Source organism: Pollachius pollachius, assembly GCF_949987615.1.
Source record: "Pollachius pollachius genome assembly, chromosome: 6".
In the NCBI taxonomy this organism is placed as follows: Eukaryota; Metazoa; Chordata; class Actinopteri; order Gadiformes; family Gadidae; genus Pollachius; species Pollachius pollachius.
The window spans coordinates 22,532,148-22,552,912 of record NC_136939.1 but is presented as its reverse complement, the minus strand read 5'-3'; the positions used below and the strand labels follow the sequence as shown (position 1 = coordinate 22,552,912).

General features: G+C 42.8%; 3 protein-coding genes across 4 annotated transcripts in view; 1 reads left to right on the top strand and 2 right to left on the bottom strand.

Moving 5' to 3' along the window:
* tmem120aa (transmembrane protein 120Aa) overlaps positions 1 to 8,185 on the bottom strand; it is an 8,303-nt gene extending 118 nt beyond the window's left edge. The window contains exons 1-12 of one of the 2 annotated variants that reach the window (XM_079737543.1): positions 8,071 to 8,185; positions 7,410 to 7,528; positions 6,638 to 6,769; positions 6,456 to 6,515; positions 6,253 to 6,348; positions 6,054 to 6,143; positions 5,872 to 5,937; positions 3,145 to 3,206; positions 2,936 to 3,028; positions 2,554 to 2,618; positions 2,209 to 2,277; positions 1 to 1,234 (exon numbers count right to left, since the gene is read on the bottom strand). The exon at positions 1 to 1,234 is cut by the window's left edge and continues 118 nt beyond it. In XM_079737543.1, the coding sequence (XP_079593669.1) occupies positions 1,127 to 1,234; positions 2,209 to 2,277; positions 2,554 to 2,618; positions 2,936 to 3,028; positions 3,145 to 3,206; positions 5,872 to 5,937; positions 6,054 to 6,143; positions 6,253 to 6,348; positions 6,456 to 6,515; positions 6,638 to 6,769; positions 7,410 to 7,528; positions 8,071 to 8,145 (1,035 nt within the window). In that variant the 5' untranslated portion in view covers positions 8,146 to 8,185 and the 3' untranslated portion in view covers positions 1 to 1,126. Of the gene's footprint in view, positions 1,235 to 2,208; positions 2,278 to 2,553; positions 2,619 to 2,935; positions 3,032 to 3,144; positions 3,207 to 5,871; positions 5,938 to 6,053; positions 6,144 to 6,252; positions 6,349 to 6,455; positions 6,516 to 6,637; positions 6,770 to 7,409; positions 7,529 to 8,070 lie in introns of both variants that reach the window. The other variant, XM_079737542.1, reaches the window with a different exon arrangement.
* A 461-nt stretch (positions 8,186 to 8,646) lies between these two features.
* Positions 8,647 to 10,898, bottom strand: styxl1 (serine/threonine/tyrosine interacting-like 1; the record flags this gene model as incomplete). The annotated part of the gene is made up of 8 exons (XM_079738822.1): positions 8,647 to 8,778; positions 8,907 to 9,019; positions 9,619 to 9,716; positions 9,802 to 9,944; positions 10,058 to 10,191; positions 10,395 to 10,494; positions 10,580 to 10,641; positions 10,778 to 10,898. The coding sequence occupies 8 exons, from the start codon at positions 10,896 to 10,898 to the stop codon at positions 8,647 to 8,649; spliced, it is 903 nt and encodes a 300-aa protein (XP_079594948.1).
* Positions 10,899 to 13,825: 2,927 nt separating this feature from the next.
* On the top strand, positions 13,826 to 19,770 carry yipf5 (Yip1 domain family, member 5). Its single transcript, XM_079737783.1, has 6 exons — positions 13,826 to 13,893; positions 14,802 to 14,919; positions 15,184 to 15,356; positions 15,583 to 15,728; positions 17,231 to 17,412; positions 18,538 to 19,770. The coding sequence occupies exons 2-6, from the start codon at positions 14,810 to 14,812 to the stop codon at positions 18,698 to 18,700; spliced, it is 774 nt and encodes a 257-aa protein (XP_079593909.1). The 5' UTR covers positions 13,826 to 13,893; positions 14,802 to 14,809; the 3' UTR covers positions 18,701 to 19,770.
* Positions 19,771 to 20,765: the final 995 nt, after the last annotated feature.

Below are 20,765 nucleotides of genomic sequence, written 5' to 3'. Positions count from 1 at the left end.
CGTGAGCTGTTGCCCTTGGCAAGCTGAAGGAATGGGGTCAGGTCCAGGCTACGTTCAACCACTGGAACAGCCTGGATATAGTTTACCACTGAATATTGTCTTCTCTTTCGTCTTCAACACATTTCAAACCAAACCCTGGCCCAGAAAAAATAAAAGCAAGATGACACCGGCAGCGAAATAAATGTAAATCGGTTTAATTCTTCAAACCCCTGATTGAGCAACATGGAGGAAAAAGCAGGAATGGATGAATGCTTAGTATTTGTAATTAACAGTATAAGTGCAGAGGATTACGCATGTCTGTGAATGCAACATACAGTGGTATTCAAGCAATTCCTTTTCATTTGGCACTAGCTCGACATATACAGCCTATTTAAAGGATGACATTCACAGTGTTCTAGAAAGGCAACCTTGTTCCAAGTAGACTACACCCAATGTTGCTCTACAAGAGGTACCATTTAAAAATGTACAAAGGTACATCCACTAGAAATATAGCATTGCAGGGTTATTGATCAACATGTTATAATCAGAGACTTGGTTAGAACGGAGCCACTAGTACAGCTTTTGACTTGGATATGTTCCAGATCGACTGATCAGGTCTGGCCTGGATCGACTGATCAGGTCTGGCCTGGATCGACTGATCAGGTCTGGCCTGGAGGGCCTGAGAAGGGGACACACACCAGCTACAAAACTAAAAAACAAACGCAGTCCCCTGCCATACAATCATGACTGTGAATGTTGAAAAAACATTGATTACCACCCTGCATGACTTTTTTTCTAGGAATTGTGCTAAATAATAAATAGATGTTCTTGGTAAATGCGATTGCTGCTGCCAACCCAGACCAACCATGTGAATTACAGGTCACCAGCCATATACTGCCAATAGCAGAAGGCTAACAGAGTGGGCTTGTATTGTTACTGTGTGACACGCTACTATCATTGTACATTCACTTGCTTTGGGATAGATTGACAAATGAAATTGTCAGGACACAAAATAATGAAATACGTGCAAAGTAAACAACTGAAAAAACACAGTAAACGGTCAGAGCTCGACAGTCAAAGCTCCTTTAAAATTAAACACCTGCGTAACAACGCTTCCGCTCTTTGACGTGGTCCTGTGCTGGTGGACCTATAGACTCTTGGGCTTGTCTGTGATGTACTTCTGGTAAACGACGCCCAGGGTGGTGCAGAAGTTCCCAAGGAACAGTGTGAGGTAGGAACAGCCACACATCGCCACCTAGAGACAGAGGTAAGGCCGTTGGTCCTGGTCCGAGCGCCGTCACACACCGCCACCATGTGGCCGCGGGAAACGTTGGCTGCATAATGTCGTAGGTCGCGTGCCCTTTTCTCCTGATCCATTTGACATTTTACGATGATAATCCAGATGTTTGTTGATACAATCCCCCCAGATGTGTGTTTTATTGCGATCCAGCAGGCGGGGGCCATGTGTTAGGCTAAGAAGCCTCTTTGTGTTCTAACAAGAGAACCCCATTTAATAAAAAAGGGGGCTGCTTCATAATACATTGAGCTTCCTCATTATAATTAGTAGTTGCTTAGAAAACTGTGATGGGTGGGAGGGACTGAGCTGCAGTCGTTGATGGACTATGTACTCTGTGTTACACTTGACTTACCGCACCATCACTACCTCTTTATTTAAGGCTGAATGTTGTTTACCATGTGGCCGTAACAACCCGGGACCATCGCTACATCTCTGTTTCCCCAGCACTTCTGGAGTGCACCTCTTACGGGCGGCTTTGCCAAAGCCCCCTCCAACTCACTCTGTGGTTTCCTCTCATGTTGACTCATTCTGACCCATATTTCTAAATGTAGCCTGTCTTTGATAGCATCCTTCCATCCATCCCTCCCTCCATCCCTCCCTCCATCCATCCATCCATCCATCCATCCATCCATCCATCCATCCATCCATCCATCCATCCATCCATCCATCCATCCATCCATCCATCCATCTATCCTTCTATCTAGAATAGAATAGTCATTGTGCAGTAGATTCATGTAACAAAATTTGCTTCAAGAATAACGACAATCAATAGTAAAAAATACGGAATGAAATACAGTACAAAATACAGTACTCGTATATATATATATGAGAAAGGGAGCACATTAAATGTCTATATTCTGGTGGATACAGTTTGCTTCCTTTCAGGGATGCTCAAGACTTGGTGTGAAAAAGGAATAGAGAAGTGCACGGACCTGCCACTCTTTGCATTCTGGTAGCTGGGCCATTTCGAAGAGTGTTAAGCTGTTATAGAGCTGCCAGAACTGTGGAAACAGGAAGCAGCCAATCAAAAATACGACCAAATGTAAATGTGATATTCAATAGTTGCGAAGAGTTTTGTATTCAGAGTAACTACATTCTAATAGATTTTGTAACTTATGGTCAAGGGGACACCGCCTGTTTGTACAGGCGGTTTGTATGCTTCATTACTCAACTTAGCTGCAAAGTAGATGGGAAACACTTCCCCACAATGCATTGCTGCACATTATCAGTTTCCAAATGCATACGTGACACAAGGCGCTTTTGGTGGAGACACTCACGTGACCAAAGAAGAGGAAGGGAAGGAGAAAGGTCAGCCCTCGCCACATCCACGACTGGAAGCCCTCTACAGGAGAGGACACACATCACAACACCATGTAAAGTTACAGTGTGTCAATTATGGATGAGTGTTATGCCACAGAGCTCCCTTTGCTATAATTCCCCACAGGTCTACACCATCATGGACATTAAATATTTTAACTTAATTTACCAAAACCGTTTTGCTTGATGTGCTACCATTCCGTCGGTCCACTATGACACACCCTTAGACATAGTGTGTCTATGCTTATTAGTTACTATATCAACATATGTATACACATTTAGTAAATGATGCCTCAACAATGCAACCTCAATGACACATAACAGTGTGAAGAGTGTACCCACCGACTGTGAGGTCCATGTTGTGCCGTTCCCCCAGCGCGCGGAGCCTGTACAGACAGCCACTCTGGTAGTAGTACTGCAGGAACTGGACAAAACCTACTTTGCATCGAAAAGAAAGAAAACAAAAAAATATCAAATAACTGAATCAAGGCCGCAGCTCTCCTGAATGCACACATACTGTTGGTCCAAATGCAATGCCCGAGGTCTCTTACTTTGGTACAGACAGTATGTTAAGAACTGGCTCCTGAACATCTGGTAAAGGGCACCTTCAGGCCTGCAAAGGAAGCCAACCATTGATTACTTCTGCTTGATTGAATCCGTTTTGCACAGATCTGTCGGTTGTATAAAGTTAATGGTTTTGGTAGCTGCCACTTTTGGTAGAGCTCACTGTAAAGCTGTAGATATTTTAAAATACGGTTGGGCATCAGTTCTTACAATTAACTAAATAACAATAAAAAAATGTTGATATTACTTTACTTTACTTTAATTTCATTTGGCGGACACCTTTGTCCAAGGCGACATACAATATATTTGACAACAAGCAATGAAAATTACATTAATTATATTAATAACAAGCAGTAATAATTACATACAAACCCCCATCAACCCAACATCTAATCAAATTAAACATTTACTAAACGTAAGATAGTCCATAGCTGACATTGTATGTGGTCTTACAGATAATTGCAAGCAAGTAAAGAATACAGTAAATAAATACATAAAAGAGGATGAGTAAATAAAAAGGAAAAATATAAGGGTCTCAAGACATTAGATGTGGCTGGATCAGTTAAGTCTCTAAAACAGGGAGGAACTGGGAGAAGAGATGCGCCTTCAAAAGTTGTTTGAAAGAGTCCAAGCTAGTGGCCGAGCGGATGCTGCTTGGCATCTCGTTCCACCATTGAGGTAAAAGAAATGAGAAGAGACTTGATTCTGGCTGCAATGGGGAGCCAGTGCAGTGATGCTAGCAGAGGAGTTACATGTGCCCTCTTTGGTTGTGAAAAGATGAGAAGGGCTGCTGCGTTTTGGATCATCTGAAGTGGTTCGACAGTACATGCGTGGAGACCGACTAATGTGGAGTTGCAATAGTCTAGTTTAGACAGGACCATAGTTTGTATGAGGAGTCAAGTTGTGAGTTTTTGATATCTGCCCTCACCAAGAGACACTAAAAGTCTGCCCCTCCAGATACGAGTCAAGCCATTTGATTGCAACTCCGGAAATCCCTAATGCTTATAGGGTTAACAGAAGAGTGCCATGATGCACTGTGTCAAATGTTGCCGATAAATCCAATAAGATTAACACGGAGGACTGAGCTGAGGCTTTAGCCAATTTCAGAGGCTCGGTCACAGATAGGACGGCAGTTTCTGTGGAATGACCATGTATGAAGCAAGATTGCTTGGGATCTAACAGCTTGTTCTGAGATAGGAAATCATTAATTTGCTTAGACCCTGCTCTCTCAAGAATCTTTGACGAAATGGAAGAAGTGAAACTGGTCTGTAATTATTCACTTCAGTTGGTTTGAGTGTGTTTTTCTGGAGCAAAGGAGTGACCCTAGCTTGTTTAAATGAAAGTGGCCCTTAACCTGTCCTGAGTGATGAGTTAATAATATGTGTGACCTCGGGCAGAATTGTGGTTGTAATAGACAGAAAAGAGAGGATGGGATGGGGTCTAAGGCACATGTGGTTGGTCAACCTTTTTTATAAGTCGACAAATTTCATCCTCACTGAGAGGAGAAAAAGACTCCAGTAAGACTTTATCATTTGAACTAGTGAAGTTACCTATTATTGTCTTCTGAGTGAATTGATAACTGATGAACTTTTTTGGGTGAAAAAATGTGCAAAGTCTCAATGATGTGGTAGGTGGTTGCGGTGGCGGTTAGAGAAGGGACTTAAACGTAGAAAAAAATTGACGCCTGTCCCTGGCATTGTCAACTTTTGTCTGATAGAAGTTGCTGTTTTCTAATGTAACTTTAGATTACAATTTTACTAGTAGCTCATGATAGTCTGTGAGATTGTTCCTGATCAGAGGTCAAAGTTGTCTATACACCCTACACCATGAGCCCTACACAAAAGTCGAAGCCAGGCGTACATCCCAAAGACTCGACTGAACCTCATGTTGTCACGATGGAAGGGGGGTTGGTCCGGAGATAAAAAACTAGAAGACAGTACTGACGCAAATACAACTGTTGATTGTTTATGGAAATGTACACCTGTATGGTTATTCATTATTTCAATTAATGCAGATTGTTTTGTATAAGGCAGAATACATCATATATAATAAACAGATTAATGACATACTGATTATGCATTAACATGTGTATTAACAGGTATATCCAACCAATGCTGGGCATTAAGTACAGGTGCGCTGTATCCAACCCTAACATCTCCTGATCGATACGTGACGGCTCAGATGTTCTTCTCCAATTATTGTGTTGTTTTGATTTCCATCCTTATATTGATTTGCAACACTACTTTTAAAACAAGGTATTTCAGGACGAACAATGCATTTAAGGAGCTTAAATTAGGAGTGAGATGTGGAGTTGTCCGGGTCGTGTTATGCTCTTGGAATAAATCAATCAACCTGAGGAGTTTACATAACGTCACTGATTGCGATATGAAGATTAAGTTCAGTTAAGAGGTGAGCATGTAATTATAGCAAACTTAAAGCATGGCTGCAGTTCTTAATTGCCTCTGCAATTAGCTAATTGTTGCAATTGAGTGGATACAAAAAAGGAAACATAGATAATTGCAATATATAAAAATATATATATATTATTATATATATATAATAACACAGCATCCCTAGGATTAAAATAGGTATCTACCGATACTGTAAATACCTAATCACCATATCTGTCCTAATCGTTCATCCCTCTCTTATAGTCCTATTAATTGCAGTCATCGCTGCCTGCACTGAAGTCAAAATAACACCATGTGACTCACCACGTCAGCATGACGCCTGACAGGAAGGTGGACACGTAGTGATGGAACACCCACCAGCCCTTGATCCTGTGGACACAGCGAGGACACAATGTTTGGTGCTGCCATATGACCACGCAGGGACGCGACTCCTCGGTCAACACTGTATCTGTTACTCCCAGACAGAGACAGAAGCCCTTCCCCACCTGGAGCCATTGCTGATCAGGATGCTCTCTCTGATGGTCAGCGTGCAGTAGTACCAGACCAGCAGGAAGTTGAAGAGCGCATCCAGGGCTCTGAAGGAAAAGGGCAGAAGAACGTGCAGATAAATTACATTTTTCTATCTCAATGTGTCAGAAGGAATGATGCACAGGTGACCCCGATATCACCAGGGCGTAGCTTCACCTGTAGCTCAGCAGGAAGCGGCAGGTGAAGGAGAACAGGAAGAGGATGACCGTGAGGACCAATTTAAACTTCTCGTATTCATCCTTGTACGCAAATCTGTAGAGGAAAATGGGATGATTGGATTGGAGCACCGGGAGTTCGTCCTTCTCCTTGTACACAGAGTGAGGGATCACTGGGACGACCTGAAGGCCACGGGGGCTTACTTAGAGTGCTTGTTGAGCAGCGTGACGTTGATGTTCCCCAGAACCAGAGAGAGGTACAACCTGAAGAGGAACCGGAGGAACAAACAGGGTAGTACCTAAGCAGGTTCAGTCTTAAACTTCACTGTTGCATAAAGAAAGAGAAGTTAATTCACGTGTTGCTAAATCACTGTAAAATGTCAAACCCGTTCTTCTTGGGCAGGAAAGCTTCCATCTCTAGGAAGATGTCCGGCCTTTCTCTGATACTGTCCTGGATGTCTCTGATGACGTTCCTCTCCTCTGAACTCAGGTCTTGGGCCGGGTGTTTGGTTCTACATCTGAACAGAAGCACATTGAGACAAGATAGATTGGTGTTTCATTCAAAAGAGAAGTCCTCTGCCGTTTATTACCATATAGTTGCATTCTTACATTAGTTAAGCAATCGTTAAGTAGCACTTTAGTAGTGGGTTACGTAAAAGTTGTGCAAAATTGTGTACAATTAGTGCAATAAATAAATATATATATATATATAGCCGGTGACAGATAATAGAGGGCTGCACCTTTTTTCCTGGTTTTTGAAGGAGGTATTCTACCCAGGATAAACTGATATGCGCAAATAGATTGATTTGAAACCCTAACGGTAACTTTTTTGCTATTTACTAGTGCTGGCCAAGTTTGTGTAAGTGCTAGCTAATTGCACCTCTAGAGACCCCCGCTTCCAGAGACATGATCAGACCAAAAACTATGAAGCAAATGAAGGAGGAATACCCTGGGTTAGATGACTAACCAAAGTTTAGGTTTGATTACTAACCGAGATTCTAGGTTAGTAATCTAAACTGTGATTGGGCTGCTGCAGGGACAACATGTCCTCGTGATGGAGAACACTCCAGCCAGACAGTGAGCACACTGAGTAACTGTGTGGCTAGATGCAAACTCTGGAAAGGCATCGCGGGATACTTATCTTATGGAAATACCTACTCTTTTATTGAAACAGCCAGCTCCTTTAACTTCTTCCTTTGACGTGTGATGCCACTGCTGCAGCTGTCTTGCAGTTTGGTGACCTCTTCTAGTTTATGTTTATAAAGACGATGAGTTTCCTGGAGAAAAAAATATTATTTCTGTAGGCAAACATAATGTAATTGTATTCTAACGGTGACACATGTGTGGCAATGTGTGGCAATCTAGTGCAGTTTGTTAACATTGGATTCTCAAATAACACATGAGATGGATTGAAATTATGAGAATGGCAACGCTTTTGGCCTAGACTGTAAACCGATTCTCTTTAATCTGAATGTAAACATGAAACCAAAACACAAACTAAACATTGGATTGAAGCTTGTGATTTCTCTGTAAACAGTGGGCTGTCGTGAAAAGTATAGAGATATTGTTGTCCCCACATGGCTGATCATCTTAGATGAATTTTCATCGTTAATAAACTAGTTATAACCTGGACGCGTTGGTTTTTCATTAAGGTGAATACACTGCTCACCAGACCGGATAAGGAAGGCAGTGAACTAAAGCTGATCGTTCATCACGCCTGTCACTCCTCCGGGGAACATGACTTATCTGGAGGGCGTTACACCCGTTCATTGTTTGGTTATATAATACATGTTAAACAAATCTTTATAAAATCCTTTACCTGGACCTGTTGATAGTCCTTCTCCATGACCTCCCATTCCTGTAAGCACTCACTTAGACTACTCCGGCTATTCATCGTTGTAATCTCGCCTGACGGGTCGTAATGGCAACCTCCTCCTCCGGTGTGCAACAGTTGCGTCCTGTTGAGGGGCCACGTAGTACGTAATGCATCCATTCCGGCTGCAGAGCATCTCAGCCGGCCAATCAGATGATCTCTGGGTGTTCTAAGTGAGTCTCAGCCGACCAATCAGATGTCCCCTGGATGTTCTCAGTGAGTCTCAGCCAATAGGAACGCTGGAATAGCCTCTTTAAATTCTTCTCATCTCGCTCTTCTCATGGGCTGTTCGCTGTATTTTTAGAAGGGAATTTTATCAAAAGTTTTGCCGTTACATGTTAAATAAATGAATACACGTTATTTATAATTTAGTTATATGAAAAATATCCTTGTTTTAAATAACCTGATGTATTGATTTTATTGTGATCAATAACAAACAATCCATTTAAATGAACTCAGAAACAATATTTCCAGATTTGTCCGAAATAAACCGACTTTTATTTTGCAACATCAATTATTTGATCAGAAATTAGGTTCCGAGATATCCGTTGATCTTTGTCCCGTTGTGTGAAGCTCCCAGTCGGACAGCTGTTGCACAAAGCCCCTGTTTGGCCTGATGTTAGACTTGCACTTTTTCAAATATTTCCATGCATCCTGCAGGAATGCAAACGAAAAATGAGTTGAATGAATAAAAGAACAAAAAGAGAAATTAGTCATATACTAAAACGTTACAGTGCTGGAAGACAAGTCCTCGTAACACACAAAAGAAGGCGACCACTCACCTCCAACGGGTATTTGAAATGGTGCATGAGGAAAGCGATGGTCGCAGCACTGCAGCGGCTGATGCCGTGGTTGGAAGTTACCAGCACAGGAGAGCCCCTTTTCACGTGAGAACCTGCACATAAAGACAAGTGAAAGATAACAATAAGACATGTGCTCATCAGTCCTCCTTACACATTCTGATGACGGAGTTAAGAAATAGAAGTTCATTAGATCAAACGAAGGTATACAATTAGTTTCTGAGGCCAAACATTGACCTAGTTTAGGTCCAAGTTTCTTCTTGGAGAATAAACTTCTTCTTCTGTAAGAGGGAGTTAAGGTGGTTTGAGTGCATTGAAAAGCAATATATAAATGCAATTAATTATAATTACGAATTTGGTTATGCTTTACACCTATACACTTCCACGTCATGTTTTCTATGTTTGAAGTTTTGTCGTGTTTATTGTGTTGATTTCTATGTTGGTGTTTGGTTTGAAGAGCCCTTCTATGGAGGACAGCGCCCTCCTGAGGGCAACAGAGGGAAGTGGTTAACGAGTGAGCAGAGGACCACACGCTTTGAGTTTGGCCTTCCGTCTCCTCGGCTGTTCATCTAGAGTGGACTGTCTCTTTGCATTGTCAATTGTCTTGCTTAAATCACAACTAGCATCCATGCATCACATTAAAAACAGTCAATAACAAACTTGAACGATAACACATGAGGAATTGTTGTCTTACCAATGAAAACACAGATCCTCTCCAAACTAGAGAACAGATCTGCCGTGACTGAGTCCGCCAGGCACACATCGAGAATTGTGTGGTTCGCAGTCTTACAACTAATATAAAAAAAAGTTTTTTGGAATGAATAAACTCATAAATCGCATATTCTATGTTTAAGGCAATTGTTCAACGATCCCTTACTCAAGCGCAGTACTTGAAACATTGAGCATGGCGCTGATCTTCAGGTCCTCACACATTCTGGGACTCCTGGCCTGGTTGTGATCGGCCATGTACAGTAGGCCCACTACAATCTCCACTGGGTATGGCTGGAAATTGTCCAGCTCCTAAAATAAAAAAATAAAAACAATAATCCACTTGTACAATTCTATTCATCGATAGTGTTAATGCTCATCAAAAGTGTTAATTCTGGTGCTTTGACAGTCACACTGGACCCGACCGTTATAGTGTACATGATTTTAACGCTTCTGAAAAACGGGTAGAGGGCGGAGAACTTCTGGTAGCCTCCTCTCACGACGAACACGGGATAGAGGCTCACTTTAGCGAGAACCTCCGCACATTTTACGGCTTCACCTGTAGAATACATGGCTATGTTATCATTCGACCAGCATGTGCCACGCTGCAGACCCATCCAAGAGTAGGTCCTGCAGGACTTCAACGGCTTTCCGTGATGCAGGCCTATTGGTTATCACATTCGCCTCCCTCACGCAAATGTTAAATTACACCTTTTGTCTATTCATTGTATGTGTTTTGCTCAGAGATAAGGCTGCTCTTACCCAAGTCTTGCAGAGAACTCGTGTCAGAGTCGTACACCACTATATGCCTCATGCTCTCAACTTCCACATTCTCTGGAACCACAAACATGCCCTTGCTATCCTGAAAATGTGATGAATGCACAAAGGTTTAAGACTAATTGTTCCTCATTTAAAAGTAAAACTGTGACAGGCATGCATTTGCTTACCCGCTGTGCATTTTTAGCTGTTATGATATGGCCAGTGTTATAATCCAATTTATATCGGGAATCTGGTGGACACACACACACACACACACACACACACACACACACACAAACCACATTTGACGTCTCGTCCTTCTTTTGTCTTACACGGACACCTGGATTAGCTACAATACCATCCTTTAACATCCAGCAGATACTCACCAATTAAGTAGAGGTAATTTATTTCTGCCAACTTGGAGACGTTGGTGTATTGATTGAGCATGTTGTACAACACACTCGGTTCACAGATCGTTACGCCACCCATATTGCGGGTGTAAGCCATGGCATACAGTGATATCTAGGTGACTTACACTGTCAATGTTTCAACTGTACTGTGCTGGTACGACTCGTAAGACTACAGTTGTAATCATAGTGTAGCCTACTCCGGTCGGGTGCGTCTGTTTGCAGACCGCTGCATAGCAACAGCAGCAGCAGGGACCACAATGCTGATAACTTGACACTTTTCAATTGGAGAGAGGTAGTGATGTCAATTATTTGGCCCCGTCCACACGGGCGAAAACGATCTTTTTCCCCTCCGTTTTCCTTAGTTGCGTTTCAGGAATATCTCCGTAAAGACGGACTCATTGCGAAAACGCATCGAGGTGTATAAACGCTGTAGTTTGTACACATTCAAGGCGCTGGTTCTCCGGCCAAAAAGTGGAGCGCATCCAGCATGCGCGCTGTAGGCGATACAAACATTTAGTCGAGGAGGGGATAGTAATTAAACCTTTTAGATTGAGCCGAAATACTTCTTAATGTACAGTTAGTAATTCAATTTACCAAGGGGCTGTATTTAGAGCTACAAAAATAACACAAATTAAAAAACTACCTCCGTCCGTCGACGGATCTCGTGACGCCTTGTTCACACTACATGCGTCCGTCGACGGATGGCCGAGGGCGTGTCTGACGTATAGGGGACTAGTCTTTGTAGACGCATGCTGCAGCCAATCAAATCACCTCCCTCTACAAAGCCGATGTGTGGATATCAAATACAAAAGAGGACACAAACAACAGGTGACTAAAAACAATCCTATTATTCCACATTTCTTTAAAAATATATAACGGCCGGATTTTGCTTCTTCCTGCTTGTTATTGCAAAATGGATCCAGGAAACGCGTGGAGTGTATTTGCATAACCGCGATCTGATTGGCCGACGGATCCGGCGCTGCCTGAAAAGTTTAACATTTCTCAACTTTTTAACGCAGGCCATGGAGCCAAATGGACAGACGGACCCACAATGCATTTTGAGTGCGCCCCATGCAAAGTCAATGAGATCCGTCGACGGACGGAGGTAGTGTGAGCAAGCCTTTGCATGGGGCGGACGTCACCCAGGTGGTGGGACTGCGATGACGCAAACGTTTGCGTTTCAGGCGTCCACACGAATCCTAACACGAAAACGCAAAGTTCCGCTTTTTGTTTCAGAAAAGTGCGTTTTCGTGCACTGAAAACGCCGGATCCGTCTGGACGGTCGGCCCAAACGCACAAGACTTACGCCTCGTGCCCACTGCATCCGTCCGTTGACGGATCACCATTGACTTTGAATGGGGACGGATGCGCAATGCATTGTGGATCCGTGCGCTCCGTTGGAGCCTTCGGCGCCGTCAAAAAGTTGAAATATTCAACTTTTTCGGCAGCGACGGATCCGTCATCCAATCAGATCGCGTATGCAAATTTAAGCACTGTGACACTATTCTGGCTCTGACGACCCTGGAAAGCTCCCTCATCCGTCAGCCACGCCTTCCGACGTCCGTTGACGGACGGTGCAGCGAGCACGAGGTGTTATGCGTTTTTTCACCAGAAAATCGGTTCCATGTGGACGGGGCCATAGTGCCCTATCTTGACTACAGGTTTCTTGCTAACACCAGTTATGAATGATTTCATCTCCACATAGTGGACAACACCATATGTGGTTTTATGGGTTTGTAGATAAGAAACTACAAACATGGCATCTTTGCCTTAGAATTTTACTCTTGTTAAGATGTAATAAAAGTAACTGATTTTATGGGTAGAAAGACCAGAGACTCCTCTCTAGTATTCTGCTCTCCAGTCCTATCCTCTCTCATGTCCTCTCCCCCATTTCCTCTCGTGTCCTGGTAACAGAAACATTAAGTCGATCTTTGATTATCTACATATTTCAGACACACTTACTCCCATCTGTCACACCTCAAGACACGACTTCTATCAAGCTACTTTAGCATGGCTTCAGATGTATAACTCAACTTATGTAGCAAACAATGATTTTGCCTTGTATCAGCGCATTGTTTATCACTCTACTCCTCACTGACTGACTCAAAGTTGTCTTTCTCCTCACTTCTGCTTTGTGCTCCCATTTCCTCCCCTGCTCTTCTGTCCTCTTTTCCCCTGTCCTTTCCTCTGGTCCTATATTCTCCTCTGCAGTCCCCTCTTCTCCTCTCCTCTGTTCCCCCTGGTCCTATGTTCTGTTCTGCTCTCTAGTTATCTCTTCTCTCCGGTCATCTCCTCTGCTCTCTAATTCATATTCTCTCCTCTGGGTCAGGATGACACTCACTGGGAAGGGAAGCTGCCTAATAATACGGCATGAACTTTAATCAATCAAACACTAATATGGCTATTTATTATAGCAAGTAATGCTATAAAATTATTATTATTGTGTGTGTGTGTGTGTGTGTGTGTGTGTGTGTGTGTGTGTGTGTGTGTGTGTGTGCGTGTTTGTGTGTGTGCTTGTCTTTCCCAAGTGTGTGTATGTGTGAGTCCAAAGAAAAGTCAGACCCTTGGTGACAGCCATGCCCCCCTTTATGGTCGCAAATGTATAGATTATACAGATTTCAATGACCCTCCTATGCACCTTTCAATTGTAATACACAAAGCAGATACAGCAGAGCGATGCGTACTTCAAGTTTAGAAATGATTACACATGGAGAGGATGGGTGAAGTATTCCATTTATTTGGTGGATTTGATCCCCACACTCCAGGGAAACACTCCCTTGATTTAGTTCTGGTTTAAACTTAAATATTATCCTGCTACTTGAAACAGGGACCGTGTCTAGTGGGCATTTTCCCTGAAAACATGTATGTTTATGACACCGCAAAATGTACCATGACAAAGGTAAAAGTATAATTTGTATTGTGATATCCATCAGTAGGAACTGAAGTACCTCTTTCAATCACAGGAGGCACCGTTTATTATTGTAACGTTTCCCTGTTTGTCCCTGACCGGCTCTCTTACGTAGAAGCAGAAATACCCTGACACGTAGCTACCAAGTTGTTAGGAACCTGAGGAGATTTGTCAAACGATACAGGTAACCCTCTGCTCCTAATTTATCAATACTTTGTACAATAACAATATAATTGAGTGGCTTGACTATATGAAGCTGGTATAGTCATCACAAGGAATATGAGCGAGTGTGTCACTGAGCTGATGGCCCCCGGTATGGAGTAAGGAATGAGCTCACTGGTGTTAGCATTGGAGGTAGCGTTAGCTTCCTAGAGATGGAGGAGGTAAATACATTAAGGCAAAAGTGTTCCTTTGTTCAATGCTAAAGCGGTCTGAAATCACTGGAAGTTGTCAGTTGCTCTTATTCACATTTATTTGTCGAAAGTGCTGCTGCTTGTAGACAGAAGTTAAGTGTTACCACAGTGTCACCCATATGATTAACCATAAGAAATCACTGGTTAATGCACATTATAATTGACCTTATATTCTGTCTAGCCAATATCTTCTGCAATATGTCTAACATTCTCGCCCTTCTCATGTGGTTGTTGTCACTGGAGTGTGTACCTCAATGCGGATCGTGTACATGTATTCATGATCTTTACCCTGCAAGAAGGTACCAGCACTAGTTTTGCGTTATGCCTCAATCTCTTGGACGCCACCACTAACTGCCTCCGCACTACCGTAGTGTATTACACATTGGTGGTTGTGTACCTCCTCTGTTTTCTTAGTCGAATGGTATATCTCATCTAAATAAATGGACTTTGGCCAATTGTAATAAATGAAAATGATAAGAGTTGAGTAACAGGAACATGGTAAGACAAATTGCAGGAGTTCTTGTGAGAATACATAATGCTTCCTGGGCTGAATTGCAACAATAAGCCTTCTCTTAATGGTTTTATGAAATAATTGCTGTCATTCCAGTGTCTGTTCAGTCCTATACCAACGTGGGTACTTGCTCTGATAATGAACAAAGGATTGCTTCCTGAATTGCAGAGGGCGACATGGCAGGGTTTGACAATTTAAACACAGACTTCTACCAGTCCAGCTACAGTGTGGACGACCAGAACCAGGGCTCCTATGCTTACAACGACGGCGAGGGCCAGGCCAAAACGTATGCTTCTTCCGTGTCCTCCTTTCTCTTGGTCCACATATATATATATATATATATATATATATATATATATATATATATATATATATATATTACACATACATGTTCTGTTATAGCTTCTGGAATTGAAATATCTGGTTGATCTTTTCTGTTTCAGATTATAATGCATAATGAATACACAGAGGGCATTTGCCAAGGAAACGTATGTTTTTGTTGCCCCCTGTAGTGTGTGTGTGTTTGTATTGATGTGTGTCCTCTCCACAGTCCATATGTCCAGTACGACTACTCCCAGAACATGGGCTACGCTACCCCAGGGATGATGCAGCCCCAGCAGCCGTACTCTGGGCAGATCTTCCAGCCCACACCGGCCTTCATGCCAACGGCAGCACAGTCAATGTACGGCAGCAGCTTTGATGACGAACCGCCCCTACTGGAAGGTATGGGGGCGCACGCGGTTCTTCCGAGATGCACCAGACACACCCTTTTCTCTGGCCTCCCTTTAATTAACCTTGTATTCATTTCTAGTTCAAATCAAATGGAAGTGATCAATGATAATAGATTTGCTTGTTCAAAAAGATGAACGGAGAGTACTGAAAATGTGTAAAAAGCGATTTAGGCTGTGATGATTCGTGAGATGAGTCCTGTGTTGTGTCCTTGTCCCAGAGCTGGGGATCAACTTCGACCACATCTGGCAGAAGACCCTGACTGTTCTCCACCCCATGAAGGTGGCAGATGGCAGCATCATGAACGAGACCGACCTGGCGGGCCCCATGGTGTTTTGCTTGGCCTTCGGCGCCACCCTCCTCCTGGTAAATCTTAACAAACTCCTCATTTGTACTTCCACTGGAGCTCCATTTATGTTGCACGCGGAACAGATGCTAACAAGTCATCATTTGCAAGTCAAGTCTCAAGTCTTTGGTCACGGGTCCAAGTCAAGTCTTGAGTCTCTTATTGTTGTAGCGGAGCACCAATTTTCATTACCGATACCAATAATGAGCAACATATCTTTGAATGGGTCGATGCACACTTTGATCTTCAAATATATCTAAACAGATTTTCGATATATAATTTCAACTTGTTAAGATTTGACAGTTTTTAAGTTTTAAACCTGCTTGCTATATTTCCATTTGGTCTCATTGAGTCCCGTTGAGCCCTGCTAGAGCGTGACCACGTCTCCCGCTCTAACCCAAGGTGGCCAATATAAAAGCTAACTATTTCGGACGTCGCAGAGCCTTACAATGTCAATATTTAACCTTGAAGCACAATGTGAAGCTTAAACTGTTGCAGTGTTTCTTCCTAAAATGATTCATGGATTGGAAATATGATTCTTGAGCATCGGGCGTTTGTGTGTGGCCAGCTCTGTTTATTTTACAATGGGTCCCGATGGAGACTGTTTTAGAACGAGTCTATGGCTAGAGGCTAGCTTCTTCCTACTTATCCAGGTGTGTAGGTTCAGATATAAGCTAAATGCTAATGTGCTTAAAAACTATCTTCTTCCCTTCATGCTAATTACACAAACGATATGTCATATGAAAGCTGAGATTCTAGTTTTATTTTAAGTTTCTTAAAAATATATATAGACCTACACATATAACACTACATAAGCGTTTATAGGACTAAACTAAACGTTTTAATATAGTGTAGTTGATGTTTGCATTTGTTTCTTTCTGTATTAAGGTGACATTTCTTATGTAATCATTGTGCACTGATTATCTTGCAGTTCATAGTATGCAATTCACGCTCCCATTTACATTATTTTAGTTCCTTTGTTGAGCCAATGCAAATGCATTGTACGCCTTTAAATAAAAGACATAACGGCATGTAAAAACGGAGCACTACAGAGTTTAGTTTGGACTATTTAAGAAAAGGAGCTTTCATGGATAATAGCCACCTACCACCCACTTAAGTTTCGCCTGTGATTTGCTCTGTAAATATCAACATGCGCAACACAAATTTTACCAATCCCTGGGAAAAAAGTGCAAGCTTGCAAATATGTCTACGTCTTTTCCCTGCATCATTGCTTTTTTTTTAAAAATCATTTTAATTACAGTGTTTGGTTCTTACTGTTCTTACTTCTTACTGGTTCTTACTGCGAAAAGCTGCTGCATATCCCGAGATAGCGAACCAATCAAATTGCGCCACCTTAGGAGGTTCACGTGTAGCATATATATATAACCACACATCCTTGCTGTAACTATTAGTATTCATAGTATAATTTGTTGTAAAGCAGTCCTACACATTTATCTCATAGAAGATATCCATTTTATCCACACGTAATTCCCCTTTCCCTGTGGGTCTCCGACTCTCCCAGACGGGTAAGATCCAGTTTGGCTACGTGTACGGCATCAGCGCCATCGGCTGCATGGCCATGTACTGCCTCCTCAACCTCATGAGCATGACCGGCGTGTCGTTCGGCTGCGTGGCCAGCGTCCTCGGCTACTGCCTCCTTCCCATGATCCTCCTCTCCGGCTTTGGCGTCCTGTTCTCTCTACAGTGAGTATTCAGCACCATAAACAACGCGGTGCATTGATTAGGGGAGGGAATCACAGGGTACTTCATGATACGAGACGTGATACATGAGCCACGATACCGATAATATTGCGATACAGAGATTCTGCAATAATTGATGTAAAGACAATCTGATAACGACGCATCACGATATATTTCTGACGAACACAAAATGAATGTAAAAAAAGGTAAATCTGTTGAGAGCGCCTTACTTTTTCTAATTATTATTATTACTACCGCTTTGATCAAGCATGAAGCCCAACGTCTACATCTATTGTTTCTAACAGTATAAACGCTGTTTCAAAAAGTAAAATATTATATCGCTATTTGGCACGAATAAGGGCGACGATTTATCGTCGTATCTATATTTTGTCCCAACCCTAACATTACCAAAAGGTAACCAACTAAGTTTTACCCAACGCTATGAGTATATAGCGACTTAAGGCCTGAACACATCTGCTGTGAAATCTGATTGGCTGCCGGAATCTGCTCATTCTGTATACCAGTGGGTGTTTTTTCCCTTTGGAGCGGTGACTTCAGTTTTTCATCCCCAGTAATGGAGCAATGATTCATATTTGACCCTGCTGGGTGGATTCCTAACCATTAGGTGGCAGCAAACACTCAAATGTGAGGAGGTTACGTGGCCATTGTGTGTATTCCTGTCCCTGCTGGTTGCACAATAACACAATTACCACAATTATTATATTGATGTCTGAAAGTTTAAATGCTGTAGGGTGTACCTGTGTGTGCGTCCGCTACACATCAACGATAGGTTAAGCACTACACAAGCACTTCTGATGTAGCACTGGCATTAAAGATACCATATCATGCTTTTCTAGGGTCAAAAATAATAATTTGGGGGTACTACTAGAATAGGGTTAATACCCCTTATTATTCTCACACTGTTAATTTTTGCACAACCAATTTCAGTCCTTCAAAAACGGTCTGTTTTGCATCATTTGGCTTGAAGGCCCCCCCGCGAGTTGCCCACTCTGCTGTGATCGGTCGAACGCTTTGCGCGTGCGTCGGCAGTCTAAAGTAAAGGGAAAATCATGGTATCACCCCTTTGAACTGCTGGTTGACCGAAGTGTGCCTCCTCTGCCTCCGCAGGGGCCTGATGGGGATTATAATATCGGCCGCCATCATCGGCTGGTGCTCCCAGTCCGCCTCCAAGATCTTCATCTCGGCGCTGGCCATGGACGGGCAGCAGCTGCTGGTGGCCTACCCCTGTGCCCTGCTCTACGGCGTGTTCGCACTCATCTCCGTCTTTTAAGAATATGCCCCAGGAACTACCACGTCCGTTGTCCATTCACAGCCCCCGTCTCGTCGCACTGGAAAAAAAAAAACCTGCATTCCAGGGATGTTGGCTACAAGGGGGAGGAGCTAGCTTTTTCAAATGTATATGTCTGTATATATATATCTCTCTCTCTCTCTCTCACACACACACACACACACACACACACACACACACACACACACACACACACACACACACACACACACACACACACACACACACACCCATCTGCTGCCCTAATCAGGGAGCCCAAAGAAGAGGACGGTGGGGTTTGAACGGAGAGCCAGGTGTCCACGTGTCTCCCTTGACCAGCACACTGCCCTGCGGAGTGGATATACGTGAGGGTGTGTGTACGCGGTCTACGGAACAGACAAACTCTAGGTTACAGAGGAGTACCTGCCTCCATACTCCCAAGCCAAGAAGAGACCATCACCTCTAGGGGACATAACCCACGACCCAGCCTCCCTGTCTATCCTCACACACACATGCACACACACATGCACACACGCCTCTACCCACCGGTGCAGACGGGACGTTGCCCTGCCGCCAACCCCGCCCTGACTGAAGAGAGATTCCATTTTCTTTTCCTGAGATTTGCTTGAAGTAGAAGGTAACAACAAAAGGCATGTATATGATTTATGAACAAAATATCAACAAGGTTGTTTTGTACGGTTGGAAAAGGCAGTGGTGTTCTACAACTCTGGTCACCGATGTTCAGTTTACACAGTTCTCCTTTTAAGGAAGTGTATTGAGAATTTGCGTGACGTCGCCTGCCTACTGTTATAAACGCTAGATGCAGACCGTGCGCTTCATGATAACTCAAAGTTGTAGTGTTATAAACAAGGCGTCAGACATGATTCGTTTTTTGGCCTATTTCTTTCACTGGGAGATAGTTTTCCCATTTTAGTCAGTGGGAAGAGGAAAACGGCCATGTTGGGGTCACATAATATCAAAAACCATGGACTTAATCACCATTGCTTTCATTCATTTCTTTTTGTGGTTCGGCTGACACCTTTAAGATCATTAAACTTTGTATGAAAATGTAATCTATGTTTGCAGGAGTTTACTTTCTTTAAAGATCTACGCTTTAAGTGAATATGTCAAGTGTGGATCTAGCATTGCTAGGTTTTAAATACCTCTCCTTGTGGTTTGAGGGCACCATGGGTAAAGGAAATGCTATTCTGTACTTATAAATTACACTTTCTCCATCACTCCAGGTTTAGACCTTAGCCACGCCTGGCTACAACCTTTTTTATTGGCTCCATTGCTAAACAAGGCCTCCCCACGAGTCCCTAATTGGATGGCCCAGAGCCTGCATGATTGTGAGCTTCTAGAGTGCCTGCCAAAACTGACTACAATCTGTACAGAAACACTCATAAATCGAATCATACATTTTGTCAGAAAGGTGCAGGAGCAAATCTTTTACATTTAATCCTGCAGCTGTTTTACAGGTTTCTGTATGTACCATCGTCATGGTACATATTGTGGAGTGACTGCCATAAACAAACATGTTTTCAGAGGAAATGCCCACGAAACCCGGTCCTTGTTTCAAGTAGCAGGATAGTATTTAGGCTTAAACCAGAACTCTAAATCAAGGGAGTGTTTCCCTGGACTGTCAGGACATTCGGTTTCAGTATAGTGGATTTCAATCACGAGGAGCAATCTTGGATAGGTTGAAATTGCAAAAAAAATGTGCATTTATGTCAGGCCTCAAAGCCGTCAACGGCACCCGTCATGGCTATTTCAACGCTTCCGTTGGCTGAAGCCTAGTCAGTTCGTTCACAGTACGTCACTACGGAAAGGCTCTGCTCTCTGTCTCTCCAGCATTTGCCAAACAGCCTGGATTTATTGTTGTTAAAAATGAGAAAACGTGTAGGCCTATTATAGCCTAGATTAAAGATTTATTTTTTAATTTAAAAAAAAAGTTCAAGCTGTACTGTAGTGACATACTCTGAACATGCATCGATTTGTATTTGCTAAATATTGTTAATAAAGTTGATTAATATTTATCTTGGTTAACCTTGGATGGTTTTGTCCTGTG

Excerpts from the sequence above, each read along its gene's own strand:
- yipf5 (XM_079737783.1), top strand. The coding sequence starts at position 14,810 with ATGGCAGGGTTTGACAATTTAAACACAGACTTCTACCAGTCCAGCTAC. Across the intron at positions 15,357-15,582 it reads CGAACCGCCCCTACTGGAAG|AGCTGGGGATCAACTTCGAC; the intron begins GTATGGGGGCGC and ends TCCTTGTCCCAG. Across the intron at positions 15,729-17,230 it reads TCGGCGCCACCCTCCTCCTG|ACGGGTAAGATCCAGTTTGG; the intron begins GTAAATCTTAAC and ends CGACTCTCCCAG.